Source organism: Syzygium oleosum, unplaced genomic scaffold (genome assembly GCF_021117445.2).
Source record: "Syzygium oleosum isolate NSW1041296 unplaced genomic scaffold, Sole_v2.1 Sole_v2.02, whole genome shotgun sequence".
NCBI classification, from domain to species: domain Eukaryota; kingdom Viridiplantae; phylum Streptophyta; class Magnoliopsida; order Myrtales; family Myrtaceae; genus Syzygium; species Syzygium oleosum.
In genome coordinates, this window is record NW_026607486.1 from 4,891,683 (window position 1) to 4,919,030 (window position 27,348).

Below are 27,348 nucleotides of genomic sequence, written 5' to 3' on the forward strand. Positions count from 1 at the left end.
AAATTGAGAAAAGTCAAGTAAACATCGGTGAGTAACCCAAAAAAGAGTTGATAGCCAACTACTAAGTAATAATTTAATTGGGAGAAAAGTTGGCGAGTCATGCCAAATTAGATTGGTAATCTTTCAAATGAGTTGAGTAAATATAACGAATTACAATCGAGACAAATAAAAGTTGGTAATTAGATAGAAAAATTGATAAAACACGGAAAAATGATAAGTAACTTGAATGGAAACTGGTAACCACAAAATAATTGGTAACAAAATCTGAAAAATGTTAATAAGTCATTTGAATTCATGTTAGTAATTTCATATAGGAGCAAAATTCAAAACATTAGTAACTTGTACGAGTGAAACTTGGTAAGATAGTTCAAACATTGTTAATTTGCAAACTATAAACAAATTATTAATTTCGTAAAAGCGTTGATAAAATGCAAACAATTGACCTGGAAAATATGTCATCAGTTTTTTTTGTTAATTTTTTTGCTTTTTATCAACACTAATTAAAATCTACCAATATAATATATATTTTTTTCGCACGGACAATAAAATTCTGCGGCTAGGACCAAGGGATAGTAATAAAAGTTGCTTAAGATTTTTTTAGCCCACAGATAAATTGTGATAAAAGTTGCTTGAGATTTTTTTTCCCACCAGCAGCGTCGACAATGTAAATTCTTAGTCTCATAAAAGCTTCCTATTGATGATAACAAAAGAGAGCCTCATAAACTAATTGTCCTACAGTGGGTGTAAAAGCCAAAACCACTTGAATCGTCTAATTTACTATCAAAAGGAAACAAAAATGGTGCAGGCGGACACTGCAATCACAGTTGATGCAACTGTTGTAGAAATTGGCATCTTGCCCTCATCCTTCCTTAGAATGCCATGATAGATTGGCAGATTGATAAGAATCAGAACTGCACACAAAATTGCTTGCAGCAACATCGATCCGAAGAACCCGGCACCCCCAGATGCGAACCCCGTCAGTGCCGCGCCGAGGAAGCAAACCAGGTTGAGCAGAGCGAGAGTGGTCAATATGGTGAACATCGGGGACGTGGCCCCGAACTCCATCATCTCCTTCTCGTACCGCTGGGCGACTCCTTCTTCGGCCACCTTCGAAGTGATCACGAACGCTGTCTCGGAGAACCCCAGCAGTTTCGCCACCGTGTCGATGGCGGCGAAGAGGTAAGAGCTAGTCCTCTTGTAGAGCCATATTCTCTGGTCGTTCCACCAACCGAGGACCGTGCCGCCAGACCAGAGGTACTCCGCCAAACTATAAGCGTACTTGCAAAAAATCACGTATGCAAATGGAATGAACCATGGGCTTGTCACCTGATTCATAGTAACACAAACTTAGCTAAAATGGACCATAATTTGTCTGATACGATGACATTGTCTAGTTGAATGCAGTGCAATTGAAAAGGGAACACAGTAACATAGTAAGATTTGTAAACAATACCTCTGGAAACAACGAAATGCCTTTCAGTAGGCAAAGTGAGGGGATGATAGTGTAATAGAGAGTCGGCAAGCAATTAGGAGCCCAGAGGCAATAGGGGAGATAGCACATTATGAGGCCAGGGCTGATCTTCCCCAGCCCGTGCCATGCCGGGCTGTATCGGGACAGCAAGATCTGGAAATCGCCCTCCGACCATCTCTTGTGCTGCACGAGCAACTGGAGCAGCGTGGTTGGCGCGACACCTAGGAAAGCGTTCCTCCTGGGGTTGAAGTAGACGGATCTCCATCCTCGGTACTGGATTGATAGCCCCGTGATCACGTCTTCCACCGGACAACCGTACTTTAAGCCCATCTGCCCGAATCACAGAAACAAATCCTTTTAGGCCCTTTTCTGTCCTTAATCTTCTCAGATTAAACAGTAGTAGTTTCATTGGCGTCTATTGACAATACTACACAATACTAAACCTCTCTTCCCCATTCAGTGTTCTCCTCATAACTGCAGCTTGCAAGTTTCTTGAGCTCTTCTGGTTTATAAATACCTCCATTTGGGTCGATTCCGCTATTTTCACTCCATCTAGTTATGACTTCTCTGCCGATCTTCTTCCCGCAAAGAGTGTCTCGCCTGTGAAAGCACCCGCTCCCAATATAGAGCACACCTCCTTGACCATCCAAGCCATGAAATTCCACCTTCAATGCAATCAAAGAAGAGGCGGCCAAGAAGATCAACTAACTGATGCGAAATTTCAAAATGACGTGCAGACAGATAAAATAGGAAGCTCTGAGACTGCGAATATCCACTCACCTCAGAAATCACTCTTAATGAACTGCTATACTGTTCGTTCTTGGTGACATTCTCGAAGTTCTGCGGGAACTGCACGTAGGCAATCTCATCCCCTCTTTCTTCGTCCATGAGAAAGCAAAGCGCGTCTCTTATCGACTCCGAGTTGTTCGAGTACATGTCGCAGTCCACATTGAGAATGATCCTCCCGCTGCTGATAGCCGATGATACCCTTATCTGCATTTTTGAACAGATAACGAATTCAGCCCTTAGAAAATTGCATCACATGATGATGTCAGTATAAGGACACTGAAAACCATAGCATGATGATAGAAATTCAGGAACTCTGAGACCAAACTTCACAAAAAATGCATCTTAATGCGAGATCAATGCATGCATTCACGGTTTCCATGTCTTGTACTAGTTCTATTGTCTGTGCGCACATTACCAGCGCATTCATGGCTCCGGCTTTGAAGTTATGAAAATATTGCGGTCTCTTTTCGCGAGCCATGTAAACCAGTGTGGACAGTGCATTGCCTTCGGCATCCACGGCCTTCCGGGTCGTCCTATCGATTAGTATCTGAAACAAACGGGCTAATTAATTAGTCATCGGCAGATAATTAGCATGAGAAGTTACAAGCTACTATGCTTAGCATATCGAAAGTCGGCATACCTCAAGAAACGTGTTGTGATCTTGTCGAGAAATATAGGAATCCCACTGAGAGAACTCCTTATGTTTTGAGCGGATATCCTCAGAGATCCGGCCGAGTTCGTGGGCAGTTTCGATCCTATTCTTCATGTCTTCATATAGTTTCTGATGTTGAAATTGACAGAGATTAAGAATCATCTGGATTTTGAGGATTAGTATGCACCTACGCGAATTTTATCGAAGCAGTAGTGACAGAACATGGTTGTTCCTAGTAATCTACAAGAGAACTAATTATCTCCTTGGACGATGCTGCTGTTCTGCTTCCCAAAAATGGTTTCTCAGCAAAAAAAGCTTTTCTTGGTTCAGAGAGAGAATAGAAGTTGGTAGTTTAAAATAACCAAACAAACATTAGTGACTCAATATTAGTTGTTAATTTAATCGGAGAAAAATTGATAATTTCTATAAAAAGTACATAAATATGAGGTATTGTTGAATGAGATGTGCCCATGGCAAAAGACTCTCTCCTTATGGAGACTCTTCTCAAATTCAGACGTAGTATCTCCTCTTTAGTACGACATAAATTGGTAAATCCCTCTATTTTAATTGGTAATTTTATATGAGAGTTAATAAATCCAAAATGTTAGTAAAATAAATCCAAAAAGTAATAATTTACGCAAATAAAAGTGGGGAAGCTAGATTGGTAAATGTCAAATTATGAGAACAAGTTGATAATTTTACAAAATATTAATAAGTTACCAACAACTTACATAAAAAAAGGTCACCACTAATTTTTTAACATTAGTTTTTTTATATTTTTCAACATTTATTGAAATTTATTGGCACGGAACAGTAGAACTCTTCTATCTCCTTCAGAGAAAATTTCCTCGAACTTTACAAAGCCCTAATTTTTCTTGTAAGCGTTGAACTTTTAACCCTGAATTCCCCCATAATTAAATTATTTCCTTTTTCAATGATCAGAATAAAAGAGAAAATGGACAATTTACTCCTGTTGACTAAAAAATGGGAAATCAACATGTGAGAGAGACTATTTACCTTGATAGCCGACAATTCTTCATTTTTACCGTTGGCACTAAGTTGATCGCTCGACGGCGATCGGAAATAAGCAGCCGGTGACCTGGGCTCCACCGTGAATCTTCGGCAAAACGGTATCCAATGCTTGGCGAATTGGGAAGCTTCTAGCAAAGCGTAGTACGTGATGTTCGAACCGGCGTCATCCGAGAGATAGACACTCATCTTCTCTGGTGGATAATCGTAAGCCATCACTGACAGGACGGTATTGATCACCATCATCGGTGGTTCGATGGCGGGGTCTGCCGTGCACACGAATATGTCCACCCCAGGTAGATCCTTATCATACCTGCTTTTGTTATTGTTTTTTTCATTTGCGCACAATTTATAAAATTACCAACAATTGATAATGTTTAAATTTTTTATATTAAAATCATACATTCATCTGATCATAGTTTATGCTTTTAAAATAGTTTACTTTATCATTCGCTCGAGAGGGTGAGCCATTTTTGGAGTTTTGTGATCTGTTTTTCTCTCAGGTTCGACTTTAGTGCCATGAGTGGGCATTGAGAAAGGTCAAACAGACTCCCTATAGAATATTAATACTGCAATCTCTCTGTAGACCATGCAGCTACCGCCTAACTGGGGACTCTACATCATCATAATCCAATCAGAAGGACCTACTTCATGCAATTTTCAACAAGGGAGCTCTTCTCTCTGGGTCAAACTTCTAATGCTCAACGACCGTTCAAAGAGCAAGCAGCTGCTGCCGGCTAGTATACTGTGCTTCTCTTAAACTTATGATCACCAAGTATGGTCGATGACCACTGAACCGATAACTGTAAACATTGCAATTCATGTTTCATAGCGAGGCTAGCGAGAGAGAGAGAGAGAGAGAGAGAGAGAGAGAGAGAGAGAGAGAGAGAGAGAGAGAGAGAGAGAGAGAGAGAGAGAGAGACCGACCTGTGAGAGAGCCGATCCTTGAAGGTGCGGCGATAGACGAGTCTCCAGCGGCAAGCTTGCATGAGAACCCAGTAGAGGCCGAACCACAGCTCAGCCGCAAGCAGGCCGAACCAAACCCAAATCGGACCGTGCTCCGGTTCACTCGGCACATGACTCAATCTATAAGCCCATATCATGCATATCCCCAGGAAGATGGTGCTTGCAAACACCCTGTACGCCAGCGTCCCTCTGGCCCTTGTAGTCTCGAACAATGGAATATATCCCTCACCTCCCATCTCTCTCTCTGTGTCTCTCTGTCTGTCTCCACTAATGATTTATATCGACGCCCACAGACATTTCATTTGTTAGATATAGAGGACGCAAAGGGAATTTAAAACTCCCATCCACCATGTTTGACCATGACTGCATCTTACTTTACGACCCACGAACGTGGAAATCTATCATCAAGGGAAAACGAAGTAGGGTTATTCGACCAAAAAAACAAGAAAAAAAAAGGAAGAAGGGTTCTTTATATCATACACTAGCGACGGTGCAACAATGACCACGTATTGCAATTTGGGGAAGATGGGCATCCGGAACGTGGATTGGAGATAGTCTGATGCATTTAAAGAAACAAATCTAAGGATGGTAGTCAATCCAAAAAAAAAGGCCACGGGATATAACTTCCATTTTTAGGCAATGGATATTATATCCAAAATCAAAGGAATTCTATAACATTTCGTTTTGTACTGTATAGACAAAAATAATATGGTTGCACAATATACCGTGTTTTTATATCGTGTTAGGAATATATTACAAAATCACTAATAGTATGATAATATCATACGTAGATTGTTTACACTGATTGCTAAATAGATTTTACATTAGAGCTTCAAAAATCGCAGAAAAGGAAAAGTGGAGAGATCTCGCGTGCGGTTTTTTGTCGCATTTGTCAAAGGGCACAGGATAAAAAGGATCAGTTAAAGTCAATTTCGTGCGGATACATTTGAAGTTTGAACTCGTAGTTGGTTCCGTCCATTATTTCTTTGATAAAACAAGCTCAAGCTCAGTCAATTACTGTTGTCTTTTCTTGTTTGTTCTATTGGGTTGGCGTAATGGGGCATAGGGGATTAGGTTAATCGTTTTCGATGAAGATGGGCCAGCTGAAGTTGGTGAGATGTGAAGAAGGCAGCCAAAGCTTTGCTTACTTTGTCTTGTCTTTGCCCATGAACCTGCATCGGACACGACGTTTCCCGCAGAAACTGGCGGCGTCTTCTTCCTTCTAAACCAAGAAAAAGAAGAGGCTCATTCCTTCTGCAGGAGATTCTTCGCTACATGAAAAAAAGGATTGACCCAGCCTCTCACGATGCTGATAAATGTGCGTCATTTCTTACCCTTTCTTTCTTTTGAGATGGAGAGAGGCCAGCAGTGTTAGCGATCTCCTCTGAACGTCATCATAACAGATCTCAAACTCTCAATGGAACTTTCGGGTCGAGCCGTAGATATCCACGCTGCTTTTGATCCAAAGATGTGAATCGAACTCGCGACCTCGTTCTCTACGAAACTTTCCGTTTGAGCCATAAATATTTGCACTAATTTTGATCTAAAAATTTGAATCGAACACGAGACTTCGTTCGTTATGGAACTTTCCGTTTGAGTCATACATATTTGCACTACTTTCGATCCAAAGATGTAAAACGAATTGGTGACCTCATGAAAATCATTTGAGCCGTTTACCACTACACCAACCACCTTGTTGGTTTGTTTCATGTCTAACTCAATTATTCCTAAAATTTCAAACTTTAATCGATAAAAACGTCATTTCATTTTTCCCAGCAATGTTTAAAGTCTCATCGTGTTTTTAAGTGTTTATCTAAGAACAAATCTTAAAGAATTAATGAGATAATCTTGAGCTAGTTTAAGAGAATCCGTCCCTCACGCTTATGAAATGGATAAGTTTTGATTGAGTTATAAAGCTAATTATTCTTAATTTTCCATGAAATTATCATTCCGATCGAGTCGATTTCATCTATGGAGATTGAAAAATGAGCAACCTTTGATGTTGAATAAAATGAATGAGGGCTTCCAATTTGGTCAAACTAAGGAATTATATAATGTGAGTCCGATTTGAACCAACTTGACGTATGGGGTGACGCACTGACACTGGCTCACGTCATTATGACCTCAAGGTGTGGGGATTAGCTCAGGCTTAATCCTGCATATTAGTATATAATGCATGGTTGATTTTTCTGCTACACTTTTTAAGCCATTGGCTGTGAGACATAGTGGCGTCCAATATCATCATTTTAATTATTAGTCAGCGAAAGAGATAGATTCTCAATTTTCTCACGAATTTATTCGGCTGAATTTAAAAAGGACAAAGGGATGATGAGATATTTGATCAGCAGATCATGTCCCGAGAAAATAATTGTAAATCTCAAGTTCGTAATGACATTACTTGATTAGTCCGACTTACAAGGGTGATTGGGTATCGAGATGAATGGGTTCTCGATATGAAATCGGGAACCTATCCAGTCAGGGCCAATTTCAAATTCTTATAATTGGGAATCAAGATGTATATATAAGGAACCGACCCGGAATTGAAACGGTTGATTCCAAGCTGGTTTTCATGTCCATGACTTTGTTTCATCTTCTTTTCATTGTGCACCTGTTAAACCCGCGCGTGCTAGAGAAAGAAAGAGCATCGGCGGCAACACCATGTTGTGTTGATTGTTGAGTAAGGTCAACTTCACGTCCTTTGGTAGAAACAAAACCTTCTATCCTAGAGTGAAATCGGGAATAATTGAGAATTGAGATTTTTCGTCCCTAAACTCTCGTTTGTCTATTTTATTATTCTCTTTGTTCCTTTTGTGCGGCATTCAATAGAAAGGACAAGAGGTTCACATCGACCCCCATGCCTCCATCATTGCACTCTCTTTTCTCTTCTTTTCCGAAGGAAACTCTTCTTATCTTCTTCTCTCTCATTTGTTCAGAGATAAGATCTCTTTCGTGTGACCATCATGATATTTCTATTTTCATCCTTAAGAAAAAACCAAAAAATTGATAGGAAGTAGAAGTAAACATTGGACCCATTTTATTTCACGAGCTTAAACTCAAGACATATTCAATAGTTTTGGGAACAAATTGTATGTTAATTTTACATGGTGAAGTGGTTAAACTATTCTCAAGCTAAGTGGAAGACTTGAGTTTGAGTGGGAAAATTGTCCAAAAAGTCTAACCTTTTGCGCTTTTGTAAATTTAGTCTTTGTGACATTCCAAAATTTTGTCGATTCATTTAACAAACAAAGTGAGCGAATGGATGGTGGCGATGAGAACGTTCATCGCTGGAAGTTGGGAAGTGTTAATTTCGGAAAGTTCGGATATCACCACGTCGCCACCATTGCCATCACTATTTCCACCACTGCGCCATCACGTCACCGTCACGCCAGCCACCATTTTCCCATTTCTTTCCCACGTCATCAGCCCATGCAGCACCGTTTCTTTCTTTCCCCCCACGCCCCCAACGCCATCTTGCTTCCCCATGCATGTCTTCCCCTTCCCCATTGCCAGCAGCCCTCCTCCACTCACCCTCTCCTCCTCATTGCCACGCCCACCCCTCTTTCCAACTCCACCTTGCTGTCCGCCCCATTGCCACGCTAGCCTCCCCCATGCAAGTCTTCCCCATGTCATGCCATCTACCCTCCCCTATTCAGCCACCACCGATCCCTCTTGCCATCGCCTCCAGCCCTCAGACCACCTGCACTTCCTCTTGCATGATACCAATCCCTCCCCAGGCATCAGCCACCTCAGCCACCTCATTTCCTTTCCCTTGCCACCTACCCCAGCCGCTACACCTCCCTTCCCCCATGTCCTCCACTCACGCCCCCATTCTCCCCCACAACCAGCCGGCCCTCCTTCTTTTCTTTTCCCTCCCATTTTCTCACGTTTCAGGCCCTCACAGCCGCTTGTCTTCATCTCACTCGCTCTCGGCCATCGCTCGTCTTCACTGACGCTCGGCCACCGTTGCACCACCCGGCCTAAAAGGATTCACGGGAATCCTAACGTCAATAGGCAAGTGGAAACTAACCCATTTTTGTTGATTAATCTTTGAGTCGTTAATTGTGATAGTCATTGGGCCTAGAATTCGAATTCCAAACTAGAATTGTTATTAATTTTAGGACGTGGATTTGAGATTTCGGAAATTCTAACTTTTGGTTTGTCAAATTTTGTTCGCCTGTATTGGTGTTAAATCTCAATGAACTCCCTTGATGGAATTTGATTAGAACGTCCTAATCTACGACATATTTAAAAGTGGTAATTTTTGGAATGGATTTGGTATGGTTTACGGTGAGTAGAAAGTTCGGAGGTTTAGTGTAATCTCGTTGAATCGCGTTGTGTAGTGAAATGGATAGGGTGATCGGTTTTGGTAAGATTGAGTAATTAAGACATGGTTCTGTGCTGTTCTAGTGCAAATTGGCCTGGTCTGGTGTTGATTGGGTGAAACTGACAATTTGGCTAGTAATGCATGTGTGATTGTTATATCATGACAAAAGTGACATTTTATTGCATTGATATTGAAATGTGCACATGTGGTGCGAGAGTGACGTCAAAATTAAGTGTGAAATGTGATAAGCTATCAGACAGCGAACCGATATGCATATTCCCTAAAGGAGTTAGGATGCCCCTATGCTGTGTGTCTGGGATGCTCCTATCTTGTTAGGGATGCCTCTGAGTGAGATGGCCAAGGACAGCGAACCTTGGTAGGCCGGACGGTGAACTGGCGTGTGTGAATTCATGAATCGGGAAAGTGTTTGTGACAGTGTTATAATAAATTGTGAGTAAATTTTGTGGTTTGGTTAGCTTGCATATTAGAAATGAGACGATTAATTTAGAATATTCAACTTGTTGTTGAAATTAAAATTTTCAGATTAGTATTAGTATTAGTATGGCCGCACCTCCCACCTCGCCTATCGCGTTGTATGGAGCACCCCTCGACTTCACGGGGTCGCTCTCTGAGTTTACGAACCCGGATATCCCGGGAGTTACTTTTGTGAAGTACATATCATATCTGTTGGTTGACACGGGATTGGAGACGGGACTGCTTACCTACTAGTTCGTGGCTGTCTACATGCGCCACAACGGGAGACTCTGGGGACCGATCCCGTTCCCGTGAGACGACGGCAGCTTCGGTGGAGGCCGTGGAGACGGCCAGGCGTAGCTAGGACGGGGTGTGGAGTTGCAATATGTATGGTGGGAGTGCAGGCAGGCGCATTTTTGGATAATGGTGATAGGATACCTTGACTTCCTAGAGCGCCTATGAGAGTGTTATCTTGTCTTTTGATAGCTTTTTGATCAAACACTCCTTTATATAGAAGATAAAAGGAAGTCAAGAGGAAATATATGAAAGTTGTGTTTTCCACATGTTTGTCTTAGGTGGTACTGTTTTTATTATGGCTCGTAAGAAAGAAAGTTGTTCCGGTCAGCTATAATCAAGTGTTTTTCTTATGTGTAATTCATGTTATAAATGATGATCTTAAAAAGGATTATCTTCCGCTTACGCAAAATCATAAGTATATAAGATTGTGGTGATCGCATTAGTGAGTGGTGTGTTTGGGACACCACGGCTCTTACATATAAGTAAATGTGCACCAAAAGAATTTTAATTACAACTATATCGAAAGTAATCTCAAATATCAATCTCGAACTCTTTGTTTATCAGCCTATCAAATTTGCAAGTAGACAAGCCACTGAAGCCACAGGAACAGACTTGAACACAACCGAGGCTAGAAATCAACCTTTGTCGCTCCTGATGCAAAGCGCATGGTAAACGGGTAAATTGAACAAGACCACAAGCCCACCGAGAGCCATTTGCCCCCGCAACTTCGAGTCCATGCCAAATTTCATCGATCCACCAACCAAACAAAAGAGATTTAGCAAGGCCAACGTTGCTATGGAGACGAACATCATGGAGCTTCCGCTGAAGTCCATGATTTCCTTCTCGTACCTCGACACCGCGTCGTCCGTTGCCACCTTCGCCGTGAGGTTGAAGGCGATCTGGGACAGGCTGAGCCTGTTGAGGACGGCATCAATGAAGGCGAAGATGAACGGGGTTGTCCTTCGGATTAGGAGCATCCGCTGGGAGTTCCACCACGCTTTGGGCTTGGCTCCGCAACTCACGGCCTCGACCAGGCTATAAGCGTCCCTGGCTAGGAACATGCACGCAAACGGCATGAACCACGGGCTCACGACCTGCACCCCAAAAAGAAAAAAAGAGTCAGACGCGTCTGGAGCTGCACGAGTTAAGATCGTACCGGACGCCATTGATGGAAGAACACAAACACGTTTGACCATGATTACATCTTACTTTACGACCCACGAACGTGGAAATCTATCGTCAAGGGAAAACGAAGAAGGGTTATTCGACCAAAAAAACAAGAAAAAAACAGGAAGAAGGGTTCTTTAAATTATACACTAGCGACGGTGCAACAATGACCACGTATTGCAATTTGGGGAAGATGGGCATCCGGAACGTGGATTGGAGATAGTTTGATGCATTTAAAGAAACAAATCTAAGGATGTCAGTCAAAGCCAAAAAAAAGGCCATGGGATATAAACTGCCATTATTAGGCTATGGATATTATTCAAAAATCAAATGAATTCTATAACATTTCGTTGTAATGTATAGACGAAAATATTATGGTTGCACAATGTATTGTATTTTCATATCGTGTTAGGAATATACTACAAAATCACTAATAGTATGACAACATCATACGTAGATTGTTTACACTAATTGCTAAATAGATTTTGCATTAGAGCTTCAAAAATCGTAGAAAAGGAAAAGTGGAGAGGAAAATCTCGAGCGCGGTTTTTTGTTGCATTTGTCAAAGGACACAGGATAAAAAGGATCAGTTAAAGTCAATTTCATGCGGATACATTTGAAGTTTGAACTCGTAGTTGGTTCCGTCCATTATTTCTTTGATAAAACAGGCTCAAGCTCAGTCAATTACTGTTGTATTTTCTTGTTTGTTCTATTGGGTTGGCGTAATGGGGCATAGGGGATTAGGTTAATCGTTTTCGATGAAGATGGGCCAGCTGAAGTTGGTGAGATGTGAAGAAGGCAGCCAAAGCTTTGCTTACTTTGTCTTGTCTTTGCCCATGAACCTGCATCGGACATGACGTTTCCCGCAGAAACTAGCGGCGTCTTCTTCCTTCAAAACCAAGAAAAAGAAGAGGCTCATTCCTTCTGCAAGAGAATCTTCGCTACATGTGAAAAGGATTGACCCAGCCTCTCACAATGCTGATAATGTTGGGGTGTGATTCATACTCCCCATCGATAGGAAAGTACGGGGGTCCCACTCCCTGGTAAGCAGGCAAGGGTCGCGGGAGCGGCGGTCCAGAGCCGCAAGAAAGCTTTTATAGTTTGACCCCGGAAAAGGAAAGTTTTCTAATTCAATTAGGTTTCCTATTTTGAATAGATTTCCTAATTGAATGGTTTCCTAATTGGAGTAGGTTTCCTAATTAGAATAGGTTTTCTAGAAAGAGGATTCCTATTTTGAATCAAACTATTGCCTATATATAGTCTCTTTCTCTTGTAATTGAGATATGTAATAGAGATGTACGAGGTGCTAATTATAGTGGAATCCTCTGCTGGACATAGCCCTAGTTTAAGGGTGAACTAGAATAAAAACCTTGTGTCTCGATTCCCTTTCTCGTTTTTTACTCTCTATGTCTTTGTGATCGTGCAGCGGATCCTAACATTTGGTATCAGAGTAAGGTTTGAGGTTACGGTTTCTTGGTGAAGAGAGATCCGAAAAATCGAATTTTGGGAAGATGTTGTCGGCTGGTCAATCACGGATTGAAGTAGAGAAGTTCGGAGTAAAGGGTTTTGAGTTATGGAAATTGAAGATGGAGGCTTTGCTCGTGGACATAGATCTATGGCACGCCATCGAGGAAGATAAACCCAAGGAAAAATCTAAGGAGAAGGCAAAGGAGACCGAGTCCACGTCTGATGAATTGAAGGCGTGAAATAGCAGTGATCGGAGGGCGTGAAGCCTAATTTGGCTCTGCCTTATGGATAGCGTTCTAGTGAACGTGACTTCTGAGAAAAAGGTCAAGGATCTCTGGATGAAGTTGGAAAACCTTTATCAGAGCAAGTCGCTCGTGAATAAACTTTTTCTGTGGAAGCAACTGTACATCTTGCGGATGAGCAAAGGTGATTTTTTTTAGCACACTTAGACAAATTTAATACTATTTGTGGGCAACTTGCATCGATCGATGTCAATCTGGATGAGAAAGATAAAGTGTGTACTTTGTTGTATTTACTGTCAAATTCATGGGAACTTATAATTATTTTGATTGGCACTGATGTTAGTGCATTCTCCTTTGAGGGCGTTGTAGCTGCTATATTGTCTGAGGAGAGCAGGTCCTGATAGTGCAACGCAAGAGGCTCTTTTCTTAAGAGGAAGGCACAGTGAACGATCCAAATCCAGATTTGGTGGCAGGAATAAGTCTAGAGGAATATCTAAAAGTAGAGATCGATTAGAAATAACGTGTTGGAAGTGCAAAAAGGCTGAACACTTGAAGAAAGATTGTAGAAGCAAAAGTGTAGGTCCAGAGAAGCGAGATGAGGCATCATCCTTTAGTACAAAAAATGCTGATGACAACGGCACGGGAGACATGTATCTCGTCTACAATTCATCATAGGATGATTGCAGTGCATGGATAATTGATATTGGAGCGTCTTTCCACATGACGCCTCATAGAGATTGATTTTGCTATTATGAGCCATATCAGGGAGGTACAGTGCGAATGGGGGATGACACGACGCTTGATATTATTGGTCGCGGAATGGTGAAGCTGAAGATGAAAGATGGGACAATCAAGAATCTTCCGGATGTGATGCATATTCTTGGTCTTTTGAGGAATCTTATTTCTGTGGGAACTATGTTAGATGCTGGCATTACCTTCACTAGCGACAAATATTCATGCAAGCTAACCCGTGGATCTATGGTGATCGCCAGAGGCAAACGGTATGGAAAATTGTGAAAGTCATTAGGAAGCACAATGATCGGTGGTGAGAGTTATATCTCAGAGCAGGTGGAAGAAGATCTTTCGATGTTATAGCATCGAAGATTGGGTCATATCGGTGAGAAAGGGTTGATGACCCTTACCTCAAAGAAGATGGTGGATGGAATTCCAAGCTGTTCTATGGGTTTCGGATTTTGTGAACATTGTTTACATGAGAAACAAAATCAGGTATCTTTTGAATCCATAGGAGGAAGAGCGAAAGGGATTCTGAATTTGATCCACAATGACGTCTTCGGTCCTACACCCATTTCATCGTTTCAAAAATCAAGGTATTATGTTTCTTTTACTGATGATTTTTCCAGATATGTGTAGATATATTTTCTGCAAAGGAAAGATGATGTGCTTGAAAAATTTCACTAGTTCAAAGCTTTGGTGGAAAATCAGTTTGATAGGAAAATCAAAGTTTTGCGGACTGATAACGGAGGAGAATTCTGTTCAGCGAAATTTTATCAATTTTGTGCGACCAGTGGCATTGCCAAGCGGAAGACAACGCCCTATACACCTCTGCAGAATGGGGTGGCAGAGAGGCTTAATCGGTCTCTCATGAAAAAGGCAAGGAGTATGCTAAGTGGTGCTGGCTTAGCAGCTGAATTTTGGGGCGGAAGCAGTGGCAATCGCATGTTATCTGAAAAACAGGTCTCCCACGTTAGCTTTGACGGATCAGACACCATTGAAAAGAAACCAAATATATCCCATGTTAGAGTGTTTGGTTGTGAAACATATGTACATGTGCCAAAGGAAAAGAGGAACAAACTTAAGAGTAAGTCAAAGAAGTGTATCTTCATTGGGTACAAGGATAGTGTCAAAGGGTATAAGATGTGGAATCTTGATACTAAACGTATCATCTACAGCAGCGATGTGGTATTAAGAGAATCTGCGACGAATCAGATTATTCACCAAACTCTTGAAAAGCCACAGACGGTTGAGTTAGATGTTGGTTTGAAGGAAGAGGCGGAGGCTACACTAGTTGGAACAGAAAATTCAGATTCTAAAACTGATGAGCCTGACGAGGCAAATGATGTAGTAGATTCTGAAATTGAATATGAAGTTGAAGCACCATCTGAGTCAATCCTAAGAAGGTCCACACGGATGAGAAAACCACTTGAGAAGTATACCCTATTTGCTGGCAATGAGAATTGTGCTCTGATTATTATAGATGATGATCCAAGTACTGGTAAAGAAGCAAGAAGCGCTGAGGATGCCCAACAGTGGGAGAAAGCCATGAAAGATTAGATGAACTCGCTAGATAAAAACGGAATGTGAAGTCTCGTAAAACTACTTACTGATCGAAAGGCAATTGGTTGCAAGTGGGTGTTCAAGAAGAAAATATCCACAGATGGAGAGATAGAACGATATAAAGCTCGTCTGGTTCCTAATAGATACTCGCAGATAGAGGGAGTCGATTATGGTGAGATTTTTTCTCCTGTTGCTAAATTAAATTCCATAAGATTTGTCTTATGTATAGCAGCTGCATACAATCTAGAGGTAGAGCAGCTTGATGTAAAGACGGCATTCCTCCGTAGTGACTTGGAGGATGATATTTACATGAAGCAATCGAAAGGGTTTGTGGTCAAAGGAAAAGAAGATCTTGCTTGCAAACTAAACAAGTCTTTGTATGGCCTGATCTCCAAGGATGGGGTACCAAAAGTTCGACTCATATATCTTGAAGCTTGGCTTTGTTCGTTGTGATATTGATCATTGTGTCTATTTGAAAAGGTTAGATGATGATTTTGTTATCTTAACCTTATATGTTGATGACATGCTGCTAGTTGGAAATAGTTTGAGAATGATTAGCACGGTAAAAGGATTGTTGGCAAAACAATTTGAGATGAAAGATCTAGGCCCAACAAACTTCATCTTGGGCATGCAGATTAAAAGAGAGCGTGAGAATGGGAAGTTGTGGCTAAGTCAGAAGAAATATGTTGAAAGTGTGTTTAAAAAATTCAACATGGCTGACTGTAAACCCGTGAAGACCCCCATGTCCACAAGTTCCAAGTTATCTGTGCTCCAGTGTCTTAAGATTGAAGAGGAAGCCGAAGTGATGGCAATAGTCCCATATGCAAGCGTTGTTGGGAGCTTGATGTATGCCATGATATGTACTCGTCCTGATATTGCTCAAGCAGTGAGAGTATTGAGCAGACATATGTCCAATCTGGGCAAAGATCATTGGATGGCAGCAAACCACGTGCTTCGTTATCTTCGCGGTACATTTAACCTTGAGCTATGTTATGAAGGCATGAAAAACTCAAAGGGACAGCAAGTGTTAGAATTGAAATGTTTCGTGGATGCTGATTGGGGATATGACATTGAAAGCAGAAGGTCAACCAGCGGATATGTTATTTCTCTATTCGGTGGAGCTATGAGTTGGATGAGCAAGAGGCAAAGCACGGTTGCTTTATCTACTACATACATGGCCTTACTCATTCTGCTAAGGAAGTAATATGGATGCGCAGATTGTGTAAAGAACTTGGTTTTACACAAGAAGGAGTAAATATTGGGTGTGATAACCAGAGTGCTCTATTCTTGGTTAAGAATCCTGTATTTCATGCTAGAACAAAGCATATCAGCATACAATATCATTTCATCCGAGAGAAAGTGGAACAGAAGGTTGTAGTGTTGGAGAAAATTGACACATAAGTAAATAGTGCAAATTTTTTGACCAAGGCAGTGAGTGCAGAAAAATTTAAATGGTGTACAACTGCGTTGGGTCTGAAGAAGCATGTGAAGTATTCACTAAGAGGGAGAATGTTGAGGTGTGGTTTATACTCCCCATTGACAGGAAGGCACGGGAGTCCCACTTCCCGATGAGTGGGCAAGGGTCGCGGGAGCGGCAATCTCAAGCTGCAAGAGGGCTTTTATAGTTTGAGCCTGGAAAATGAAAGTTTCCTAATTCAATTATGTTTCCTATTTTGAATATGTTTCCTAATTGAACGGTTTCCTAATTGGAATAGGTTTTCAAATTAGAATAGGTTTCCTAGAAAGGGGTTTCCTATTTTGAATCAAACTATTGCCTATATATAGTCCATTTCTCTTGTAATTGAGAGATGTAACAGAGAGGTGCAAGTTGCTAATTGTAATGGAATCCTCTGCTAGATGTAGCCCTAGTTTAAGGGTGAACCAAGATAAAAACCTTGTGTCTCGATTCTCTTTCTCGTTTTTTACTCTCTATTTCTTTTTGATTATGCGGCGAATCTTAACAAATAAATATGTGCCATTTCTTACCCTTTCTTTCTTTTGAGACGGAGAGAGGCCAATGGTGTTAGCGATCTCCTCTTAACGTCATCATCAAGAGATCTCGGACTCTCAATGGAACTTTCGGTTCGAGTTGTAGATATCCACGTTGTTTCCGATCCAAAGATGCGAATCGAACTTGCGACCTCGTTCACTACAAAACTTTCTGTTTGAGCCATAAACATCTGCATTAATTCTGATATAAAGATTTGAATCGAACACGTGACTTTGTTTGTTATGGAACTTTCCGTTTGAGTCATACATATACTTTCGATCCAAAGATGTAAAACGAATTGGTGACCTCACGAAAATCATTTGAGCCCTTTACCACTACACCAACCACCTTATTGGTTTGTTTCATGTCTAACTCAATTATTCCTTAAATTTCAAAATTTAATGGATAAATACGTCATTTCATTTTTCCTATAAATGTTTTAAGTCTCATCGTTTTTTTAAGTGTTTATCTAAGAATAAATCTTAAAGAATTAATGAGATAATCGTGAGCTAGTTTAAGAGAATCTGTCCCTGACACTTGTGAAATGGATAAGTTTTGATTGAGTTATAAAGCTAATTATTCTTATTTTTCTCATGAAATTATGATTCCGATCGAGTCGATTTAATCTACGGAGATTGAAAAATGAGCAATCTTTGATGTTGAAGAAAATGTATGAGGGCTTCCAATTTGGTCAAACTAAGGAATTATACATGAGAGTCCCGTTTGAACCAACTTGATGTATGGGGTGACACGCTGACACTGGCTCACGTCATCGTGACCTCAAGGTGTGGGGATTAGCTCAGGCTTAATCCTGCATATTAGTATATAATGCAATGGTTGATTTTTCTGCTTCACTTTTTAAGCCATTGGCCGCGAGACATAGTCGTCCGATATCATCATTTTAATTAGGAAAAATTCCAAATAAGGGTATGAAATGTCATCATTTTCTCAAATAAGGGCATGGAGTGAACTTTCTGTCAAATAAGGACCTGAAGTGTCTTCATTTTTTCAAATAAGGACCCGAAGTAGATTTTGTGTCAAATAAGGGCATGAAGTGACTATTTTTGTTTCAAATGAAGGCCTAACTTTCTGAATGGTAGGGGCATTTATTCTTTTAACTTTTTTAGAATTCTTTTCATTTCTTTTCTTTTTTTTCCTTTTTTCTTTCTTCTTTTTTCTTTTTCTGGTTTCTCTTTGTTCTTCACAGGTGGCCGGCCGGCTGGCCACTGGCGAAGCCCAGGAAGGGCTGGGCGAGGGCCACCTTCGCCCAATCTGGCGAGGCCGTCGTCGCTGACCATGGACGAGCCACCCCTCGCCAAATCTGGGCGAGGGCCACCCTCGCCAGCAATAGGCGAGGGTCGCCTCGCCGGCTGCAGGCGAGGTGACCCTCGCCCTGGGCGAGGCCGCCCTCGAAAGCCACATGTGAGAGCCAGCCTCGCCTGGGCGACGAGTGGCCGGTGAGACCCTTGCCTAGGCGAGGTTGGCCTTGCCCAGATCTGGCGAGGGCCGGCCTCGCCCATGGCCAGAGAGAGTGGCCTCGCCGTCCCTCACTTGTTGCCGACGAGGGTGGCCCTCGCCAGATCGGGCGTGGGTGACCCTTGCCTGGCCCTTCCCGAGCTTCGCCAGTGGCCAGCCTAGCCACCGGCCACCGGAAAAACAAAGAGAAGATCAGAAAAGGAAAAAAGAAAAGAAAGGCAAAAAGAAAGAAAAGGAAAAAAGAAAAAAATTAAAATTATTTTTGGACGAAATGCCCTTGACCTCGTCGGAATATTTTGCCATCCGATGACCGGCAAAGACAGGCCCTTATTTGAAACTCTCATTGCCACTTCAGAACCTTATTTGAGAAAATGAAGGCACTTCAGGTCCTTATTTAGAATTTTCCCTCTTAATTATTAGTCATCGAAAGCGATAGATTCTCAATTATCTCACGAATTTATTCGGCTGAATTTAAAAAGGACAAATGGATTATGAGATACTAGATCAGGAGATCATGTCCCCAGAAAATAATTGTAAATCTCAAGTTCGTAACGATATTACTTGATTAGTTGGACTTACGGGGTGATTAAGTATCGAGATGAATGGATTCTCGATATGAAATCGGGAACCTATCTAGTCAGGGCCAATTTCAAATTCTTATAATTGGGAATCAAGATGTATATATAAGGAACCGACCCGGAATTGAACGGGCCGATTCCAAGCTGGTTTTCATGTCCATGACTTTGTTTCGTCTTCTATTCACTGTGCACCTGTTAAACCCGCGCGTGCTAGAGAAAGAAAGAGCATCGGCGGCAACACCATGTTATGTTGATTGTTGAGTAAGGTCAACTTCACATCCTTTTGCCAAAACAAAACCTTCTATCCTAGAGTGAAATCGGGAATAAATTGAGAATTGAGATTTTTCGACCCTAAACTCTCGTTTGTCTATTTTATTATTCTCTTTGTTCCTTTTGTGCAGCATTCAATAGAAAGGACATGAGGTTCACATCGACCCCCATGCCTCCATCATTGCAGTCTCTTTTCTCTTATTTTCCGAAGGAAACTCATCTTATCTTCTTCTCTCCCGTTTCGTAAGAGATAAGATCTCTTTCACGTGGCCATCATGATATTTCTATTCTCATCCTTATCTTTTCCGAAGGAAACTCTTCTTATCTTCTTCTCTCCCGTTTGGTAAGAGATAAGATCTCTTTCACGTGGCAATCATGATATTTCTATTTTCATCCATATGAAAAAACCGAAAAATTGATAACAAGTAGAAATAGACTTTGGACCGATTTTATTTCACTAACTTAAACTCAAGACATATTTAGTAGTTGTGGAAACACTTTATATGTTAATTTCACATAGTAAAGTGGTTAAACTGTTTCGACAAAAAAAATGATTAAATTATTCTCGAGCTAAGTGGAAGACTTGAGTTTGAATGGGAAAATTATCTAAAAAGTCCTAAAATTATTGTACTTTTACTAATTCAGTTTTAAATTATTTAATTTTACCAATTGAATCTTAAACCTTTTTTATGTTTTGCCAATTGAGTCTATTCGTTCAATTTTGGCTAAAGACGTGAACACCGAACGTTCTACATGCCACAACCAACATTGACATGTACAATTTTTTATAATATTTTAATATTTTATGGAATTTTTTTATATGTTTCCTGTGTTTTCTTCTTCCTCCCTTCTTTCTCCGCCGGTCGTTGGGCTTGGGGATGGCCTTATGCGAGGCTAGCGAGGGCCTCCTTGTGAGATTCGGGTGAGGTGGGTCGTTGGACTTCGGCGAGGTTGCCCCTTCCCAGATCCCGATGAGGGTGACCTCGCTTAAGGCCGGCGAGGGCGACCCCCGTTGGTGGTTGCCTTGCCCAAGCCTATCGACCGGCAGAGGAAGAAGGGAGGAAAAAGAAAAAAAATTAATACAAAATTTGAAAAAAAAATAAAATATTATGAATTGTTTGGACAATTTTCCCGAGTTTTATATACATGCGCGCGCCTGTGTAAGACAAGAAATAGAACCGGTTTATTCATTCGGTTTAGAATTGGTGGTTCTAACCCTCTCACCGAACACCCCGAACCTACTTGGTTCGTATGCAAACCGGTGCTCATCCCTGCTAACTTGCAAGACTATCGACAAATCACAACTATAGTATCAAAGAAATTAAGTGAAATAGTAAAACGCAAATATAAGTAAATGTGCACCAAAAGAATTTTAATTACAACTATATCGCAAGTAATCTCAAATATCAATCTCGAACTCTTTGTTTATCAGCCTATCAAATTTGCAATTAGACAAGCCACTGAAGCCACAAGAACAGACTTGAACACAACCGAGGCTAAAAAGCAACCTTTGTCGCTCCTGATGAAAAGCGCATGGTAAACGGGTAAATTGAGCAAGACCACAAGCCCACCGAGAGCCATTTGCCCCCACAACTTCGAGTCCATGCCAAATTTCATCGATCCACCAACCAAACAAAAGAGATTTAGCAAGGCCAACGTTGCTATGGAGACGAACATCATGGAGCTTCCGCTGAAGTCCATGATTTCCTTCTCGTACCTCGACACCGCGTCGTCCGTTGCCACCTTCGCCGTGAGGTTGAAGGCGATCTGGGACAGGCCGAGCCTGTTGAGGACGGCGTCGATGAAGGCGAAGAAGAACGGGGTCGTCCTTCGGATTAGGACCATCCGCTGGGAGTTCCACCACGCTTTGGGCGCGGCTCCGCAGCTCATGGCCTCGACAAGGCTATAAGCGTTCCTGGCTAGGAACACGCACGCAAACGGCACAAACCACGGGCTCACGACCTGTACCCCAAAAAGAAAAAAAGAATAAGACGCGTCTGGTGCTGCACGAGTTAAGATCGCAGCGGACGCCATTGATGGAACAACACACAAAGGGGAGATGAGAGAATCACGTGAGGAAACAAGGAGATGCCGCGAAGCAAGCAGATGGGAGGGACGGCGACGTAGAAGAGCGTGGGGAGGGAGAGAGGCGCCCACAGGAGATAGATGGAGTATCCCAACTGAGCTCCGAATGGGATGTTGCCACGTCCGAAAGTGAGGGGGCAATACTTGGAGATGAAGATCTGGAACATGCCCTCCGACCATCTCTCGAATTGGATGAGCGAGAGGTCGAGCGTGTTGGGAGCCACGCCCAAGAAAGCCTCTCGCTTTGGGTTGTAGTAGACGGACTTCCATCCCTGGCACTGAATTTTCAGCCCGGTCGCTATATCTTCCACCGAAATCCCGTACAACACTCCCGTCTGCAAAGCATTCAACATCACGTGTAAGCAAGCATGTTCAAGAACACGAAACATCAGAGAGAGAGAGAGAGAGAGAGAGAGAGAGAGAGAGAGAGAGAGAGAGAGAGAGAGAGAGAGACCTCCTTCCCCCATTGACTGCCCTTCTCATAAGAGCAGTCAGCAACAAGTTTCGAGCCTTGCTCAAGCTGCTCTACAGGTTCATCCCTCCTAGCTTCACAGCTCCATTCCGGTTTACGGCCTCGCGAGTATCTTCTCCCACAAAGGCTGTCTCTTCTGTGAAAGCAACCAGTCCCGCAGTACAAAGCAGCTCCATATCCACCTATTTCTCTTAGCTCAATCTTCACGTTCCAACACCCAAAACATTAGACGTGTTACTTCAGCAATACTTTCATACGGTAAAAAAGCATTACTCACTTTGGTAGCCCTAGGTTTTATCTACCACGACGACGACCGAGTTGAACTTATAACTCATTTCAATCTTGATGGCACATGGTCAAACTAGGTTGAATCAGCGTAGGAGAAAGAATCGATGATGACTTTTACCTCATTGACAACCCTAGGCGAGTTGAAGTAGATGTCGTTTCTTGTAATGTTGTCGAAGTTTTGAGGATATTGCACGAAACCTATCTGGTGGCCTCTCTCTTCATCCATGAAGAAGCACAGTGCATCTCGTACTGAATCTGAATCGTTGGAGTACATGTCGCAGTCTAGATTGAGGATTATGGGCGCATTGCTTATTACGGATGACACTCTAATCTGCGCATAAAAATCACAAACTAGATATACTTGGGCACCAATGCGATATTAAACTAATCACCAGATACTAGAAAAGACTATTGTTAAGGCAAAATATGTTGATCGAAAAGTTTGAAGACCTGCGACACTATGTTAATTGAGCGAACGGACACCGGCAATGTTGACATTGTTTCGACTCATTTCAGTAAACCGCACACATCACATTTGGTTACGTATGTCGGATTCGACGAGGAAATAAACTTATCTGTGATTATTTCTTTCTTTTCCTTGAACAAACTGTTATTATCAGACTAAAGGATAGGAACTACCAGAGCATTCATAGAGCCAGCCTTGAAATTGTGAGGGCATTGAGGTCTCTTCTCTCGTGCCAAGTACACCAATGTGGGTAGCCTACATTCATCATCATCCACAGCATCCCCTTCTCTCCCATCGATTATGACCTGATAAAAATATTGGAAATTTAAATAATGTCAAGTATTTTTTTTATGAACTTAGTTAGTTAGTTAATTAATTAATTTACATATTGCTTTACCTTCACAATTGATTGGTGATCCCACTTTGTCACGGTTGGATCATTCCATTCCGAGAAACCTTCATGTTGCTCCTTCAATTTCATTGGAACGCTGCCCCTTTCCGTGGCTTCTTCAATCCGATGCTTCATATCTTCATACAGCATCTTTATATTTGTGAAACAAAAAGATGAGATGGAGTTTTATGGTGAAATAATAATGCGTTAAGATTTTGTGCTCGTGAGCACCCGTGACTAGAGAGACTAGAAACTTACCCTCATAGCGAACCATTCTTCTCCGTCCGCGACTTCTCGTCCCGCATCAGAATGGCGGGCGAAATAGGCCCCGGGAGACCTCGGTTCGACCTTAAATTTCTTGCAGAAAGGGATCCAACGCTTGGAGAATTTCGAGGCCTCTAGGAGCGCGTAATATGTCAGTTCCGACCCTCCATCGTCCGAGAGATAGACGCTCAGCTTCTCCGGTGGATAATTGAAGGACATGGCCGAGAGGACGGTGCTAACCACCATTGCCGGTGGCTCGGCTTCCGGGTCGGCCGTGCACACAAAGACGTCCACGGCTGGTAGATCATTTTTGTATCTACAAAGTATGGGACATTACCTTTACATGAATTATTAGCACCTTCATCTTGACCAGCAGAGCCTCATAATCGATCTCACAAGAAGACACAAATCTCGATTATTATAACTTTCTGATTGATTTTCTTTGTTATAATCATTTATAAAAAGAGAAAACACCAAAAACACATCAGAGTTTCCACCAGTTTACTATTTACCAACTATGTTCCTCCATCTTTAAAAATGCAAATTTGCTCCCTTATCCCCAATGAGACTACTAAAATACTATCCCAATCAATATAAACTGAAAAAGCAAGAAAGTATCTCGTTGGCCTACCGACAGTATGACTCCACATGGGAATCAGACATTGGATTCTGTTCAGGTCAACCTCATCCACTGCCTGATCGCAATATTCGTTAACCTTTTACTACGCGTACAAAACGACAGGACCGTATCTTTGCCAAAGAAACGGAGAAGATCTTGCCCTGTCTTATCGCGACTTTAGGAGTATTCAAAGTCAAGATTGTCTGCAAAAAAGTCAAGGTTGTCTGCAAGTATTTTTTAATACATATCGTTCTTAAAAATTTCGAACCGAGCAGCCAATTAAGTAAAAAAGGTTTGTTTACCCACGCTCGGTTGAAGAAAAATTTCAATAAAGTAATTCCTCCACTATTGACTCGAAAAAATTTCCTCCAATAATGTATTTAATTGGTAAAATTACAAGTTACAAGTATGTGATACTTGTAAACTCAACTAAAAGAAAATGTTATGTTTTCCTCCTTCTCTAATTAAAAGAATTTTTTACAACCATGTCTCTAATTGGTACATGTAAAATTAATTGTTAGAAATGTTTATCTTTGTAACTCATCGGTCAAAAGGGTGATCCGAAGACGTTTCCGTCAACACGGGATGAAGGGAAAATTAGTAAAAGAAATAGATATGGATGTGTCAATGTGAGTATTCATCAATGAAAGGACTGATTCGAAAGGAATATCCTCCCAATGAAAATGGAGAAAAAGATTGATGGAAAAAGTCAAATTTCAAATACTTGAAATAGTTCGCATCGGTTGAGCTTCCATGATCGAGCGTTTTAAGCTTGAAAATTTGGTAAGCTTAAAGCCCAAAAAGTCCATTATTGTTCTATCCATGCCGGAAATAAGTCTAGCTCAGGCTCGGAATTTTTACCTTGATCTCATGCAAAATATACACCTTGGTCCAAGGGTACTTAACTTCTATATGGGAAAGAACTTATTTAACATAGAGTAATACTCATAACATGCATATGGTTCAAATACCTTAAATTTTATGCATCGATATTTGGATTTGGAAGGAAAAAAATTCGACCGACAACTCCGAAACCGTAACCATGAAAACTATGACCCTTGAAATATCAATTGTCGAATCATTTTATAAGCATCGATGGAGGTTGCTAGTGCGAGCAAGAGAAGGGAAACAACCTCTGTGAGAGCCTTTCCTTGAACGGATATCGGTACCCGGCGTTCCAACGGACGGACTGAGTGACCACCCAGTAAAGCCCGAACAGTACCTCCGCGAGGAACATCCCTGCCCAAGCCCATCTTCCCTTCTCTCCCGGCCTCGGCAAGTGCACGGACCGGTACACCCATATCCACCATATGCACCCGAAGATCGCAGCAGCAAACACCTTGTAACCAATTCTTGTTCCGCCTAGTTTCTTGGTCTCAAAGAGAGGAAGTCCCTGCTCTCCTTCTTGCTCTCTATTCTCAACACCCATCTCTCTCTCTCTCTTGGTCTCTCTCTCTCTCTCTCTGAGACACTTGATATATATTTCCACATATATATATATATATATATTCCAAGAAATGATATAAAACGAGTACTGCAGGGACATACCAAAGCAAAAGTATTGGACCTATTGGTGCAAGTGCCACGCCAGACACGGTCGACGAATTGCTTCCCCAAGTAGAATAGGGGAGAGACAGTGAAGCTGACCAAACGCCAAAAATGATTTGTGTCATTCAGCGATCCATCCCATCATTCGTCCAAATAGTGAGCAACTGCTCGATGACGTTGGCACATCATTTGATTGGATCTGACTAGCGTACAGGTGTGACCAAAATCGAAGCTCGAAAATCTTATCCTAGGAGGACTTCGGTGAAGAACAACAGGAAAATTATCAAAAAGGTCCTAAATTTTTTGCAATTGTGTCAATTCAGTCCTAAATTTTTTTTTTTTACCATTTCAGTCCTAAATCTTTTGTAATTATGTCAATTCAGTCAATCAGGTCACTTTTGGCCGGCCGGCGCTGACGTGGACGTCGGCCGGCTGACGTGGCATTATTTTTCCTTTTTTTTTTCTTTCTTTCTTCCCCCCGCCTGGATCGGCCAGGGGAGGATCGCCGACGAGGTGACCTCGCCGGCCATGGGCGAGGTCAAGCTCGCCCGGTGACGGCGAGGCCTCGCCCAGATTTGGCGAGACCTCGCTGTCGCTGGGTGAGCTCGATCTTGCCCGGCGACGGCGAGGTCTCGCCAGGTCTGGGCGAGGCCTCGCCGTCGCCGGGCGAGCTCGACCTCGCCATGGCCGGGGGAGGTCACCTCACCGGCGAGCCTCCCCCTGGCCGGACCGGCTAGGGGGGAAGAAGGAAAGAAAAAAAAAAAGAAAAAAAATATTAAAATAATGTCATGTCAGCCGGCCGGCGTCCACGTCAGCGCCAGCCTGCCAAAAGTGGCCGGATGGACTAAATTGGCACAGTTGCAAAAGGTTTAGGACTGAAATGGCAAAAAAAAAAAGGTTTAGGATTGAATTGACACAATTGCAAAAGGTTTAAGACTTTTTTGGTAATTTTCCCAAGAACAACTGAAGATGGCAATTGTTGTTCACCAGCTTAGTGAGCCGATCGACCCTTGAAACACCTCTAACGTTTAAGGGATATCGAATGCGATCTTTGCCAATACACTAGCTTTATTATCGCGTGCGTTGCACGGGTTTTGTTAAAATCAACGGATGGAGCAGGCGCAAAGATTTCTTCGATAGTATAAATCTAAAGCTTGCACCATCTCTGAAGGTTCTCTTACAATAGCAAAAACAAATCAGTCTTAAAAGAAACAATGGATAATTGTAAAATGGGATAATCGTATGTTTCGCGATCTTTTTCGTCTCAAAAGTGATCTGTCGGTATGATATAATCGAAGATAACTTTAGTCCTCCAATTAAAATCCTCCCAGGTAGGAGCATTACAAAATCATTGATTAACTATGATATAAACCAGAATGATATGTCAAACTTTCCTTATTTAATGGCAGAATCTTGACCAATTTATGGGCGTGTGCACTTCTCTAAGCTACCATCAATTCCTGATCTTATTCTAAAGAATGAAAAAATTGATTAAATTGAAGAAGGATAAATCCATGATCCCAACATGTGAGCCAACATTTTATCTTCATTTGTTTTCACTAAATCTTAAAAAAAGAGAGGAGGGTGCATGTTTAGTTGTGCCATAAGCTTTTTTTTCTTTTCCCATTTTTGTTTGAGGAAGAGGAAGTCGTGCCATGAACATGACGGTACGAGATTGCCGGACATCGGAAAAGCAATTGATCTAGTATTCATATGTCAACAGAGTGA

General features: G+C 41.8%; 2 protein-coding genes across 3 annotated transcripts; both read right to left on the minus strand.

Annotated features, from left to right (window-relative positions):
- Positions 1-653: 653 nt before the first annotated feature.
- LOC115664209 (cellulose synthase-like protein E1) lies at positions 654-5,176 on the minus strand. Of its 2 annotated transcripts, none has more exons than XM_030586155.2 (8): positions 4,869-5,176; positions 3,930-4,254; positions 2,901-3,041; positions 2,676-2,807; positions 2,252-2,464; positions 1,915-2,136; positions 1,454-1,801; positions 654-1,326 (listed from the first exon to the last, which is right to left on the minus strand). In XM_030586155.2, the coding sequence occupies exons 1-8, from the start codon at positions 5,141-5,143 to the stop codon at positions 781-783; spliced, it is 2,202 nt and encodes a 733-aa protein (XP_030442015.2). In that variant the 5' UTR covers positions 5,144-5,176; the 3' UTR covers positions 654-780. The 2 variants fall into 2 exon arrangements, with proteins under 2 accessions (XP_030442015.2, XP_056162140.1); XM_056306165.1 differs by having other exon boundaries at positions 3,930-4,159; positions 4,869-5,157.
- Positions 5,177-20,794: 15,618 nt separating this feature from the next.
- On the minus strand, positions 20,795-25,536 carry LOC115664310 (cellulose synthase-like protein E6). The gene is made up of 8 exons (XM_030586258.2): positions 25,206-25,536; positions 23,448-23,769; positions 23,196-23,339; positions 22,972-23,103; positions 22,451-22,663; positions 22,027-22,245; positions 21,560-21,907; positions 20,795-21,449 (listed from the first exon to the last, which is right to left on the minus strand). Exons 1-8 carry the CDS (start codon positions 25,499-25,501, stop codon positions 20,916-20,918), a joined length of 2,208 nt encoding a protein of 735 aa, XP_030442118.2. The 5' UTR covers positions 25,502-25,536; the 3' UTR covers positions 20,795-20,915.
- Between the last annotated feature and the right edge of the window lie 1,812 nt (positions 25,537-27,348).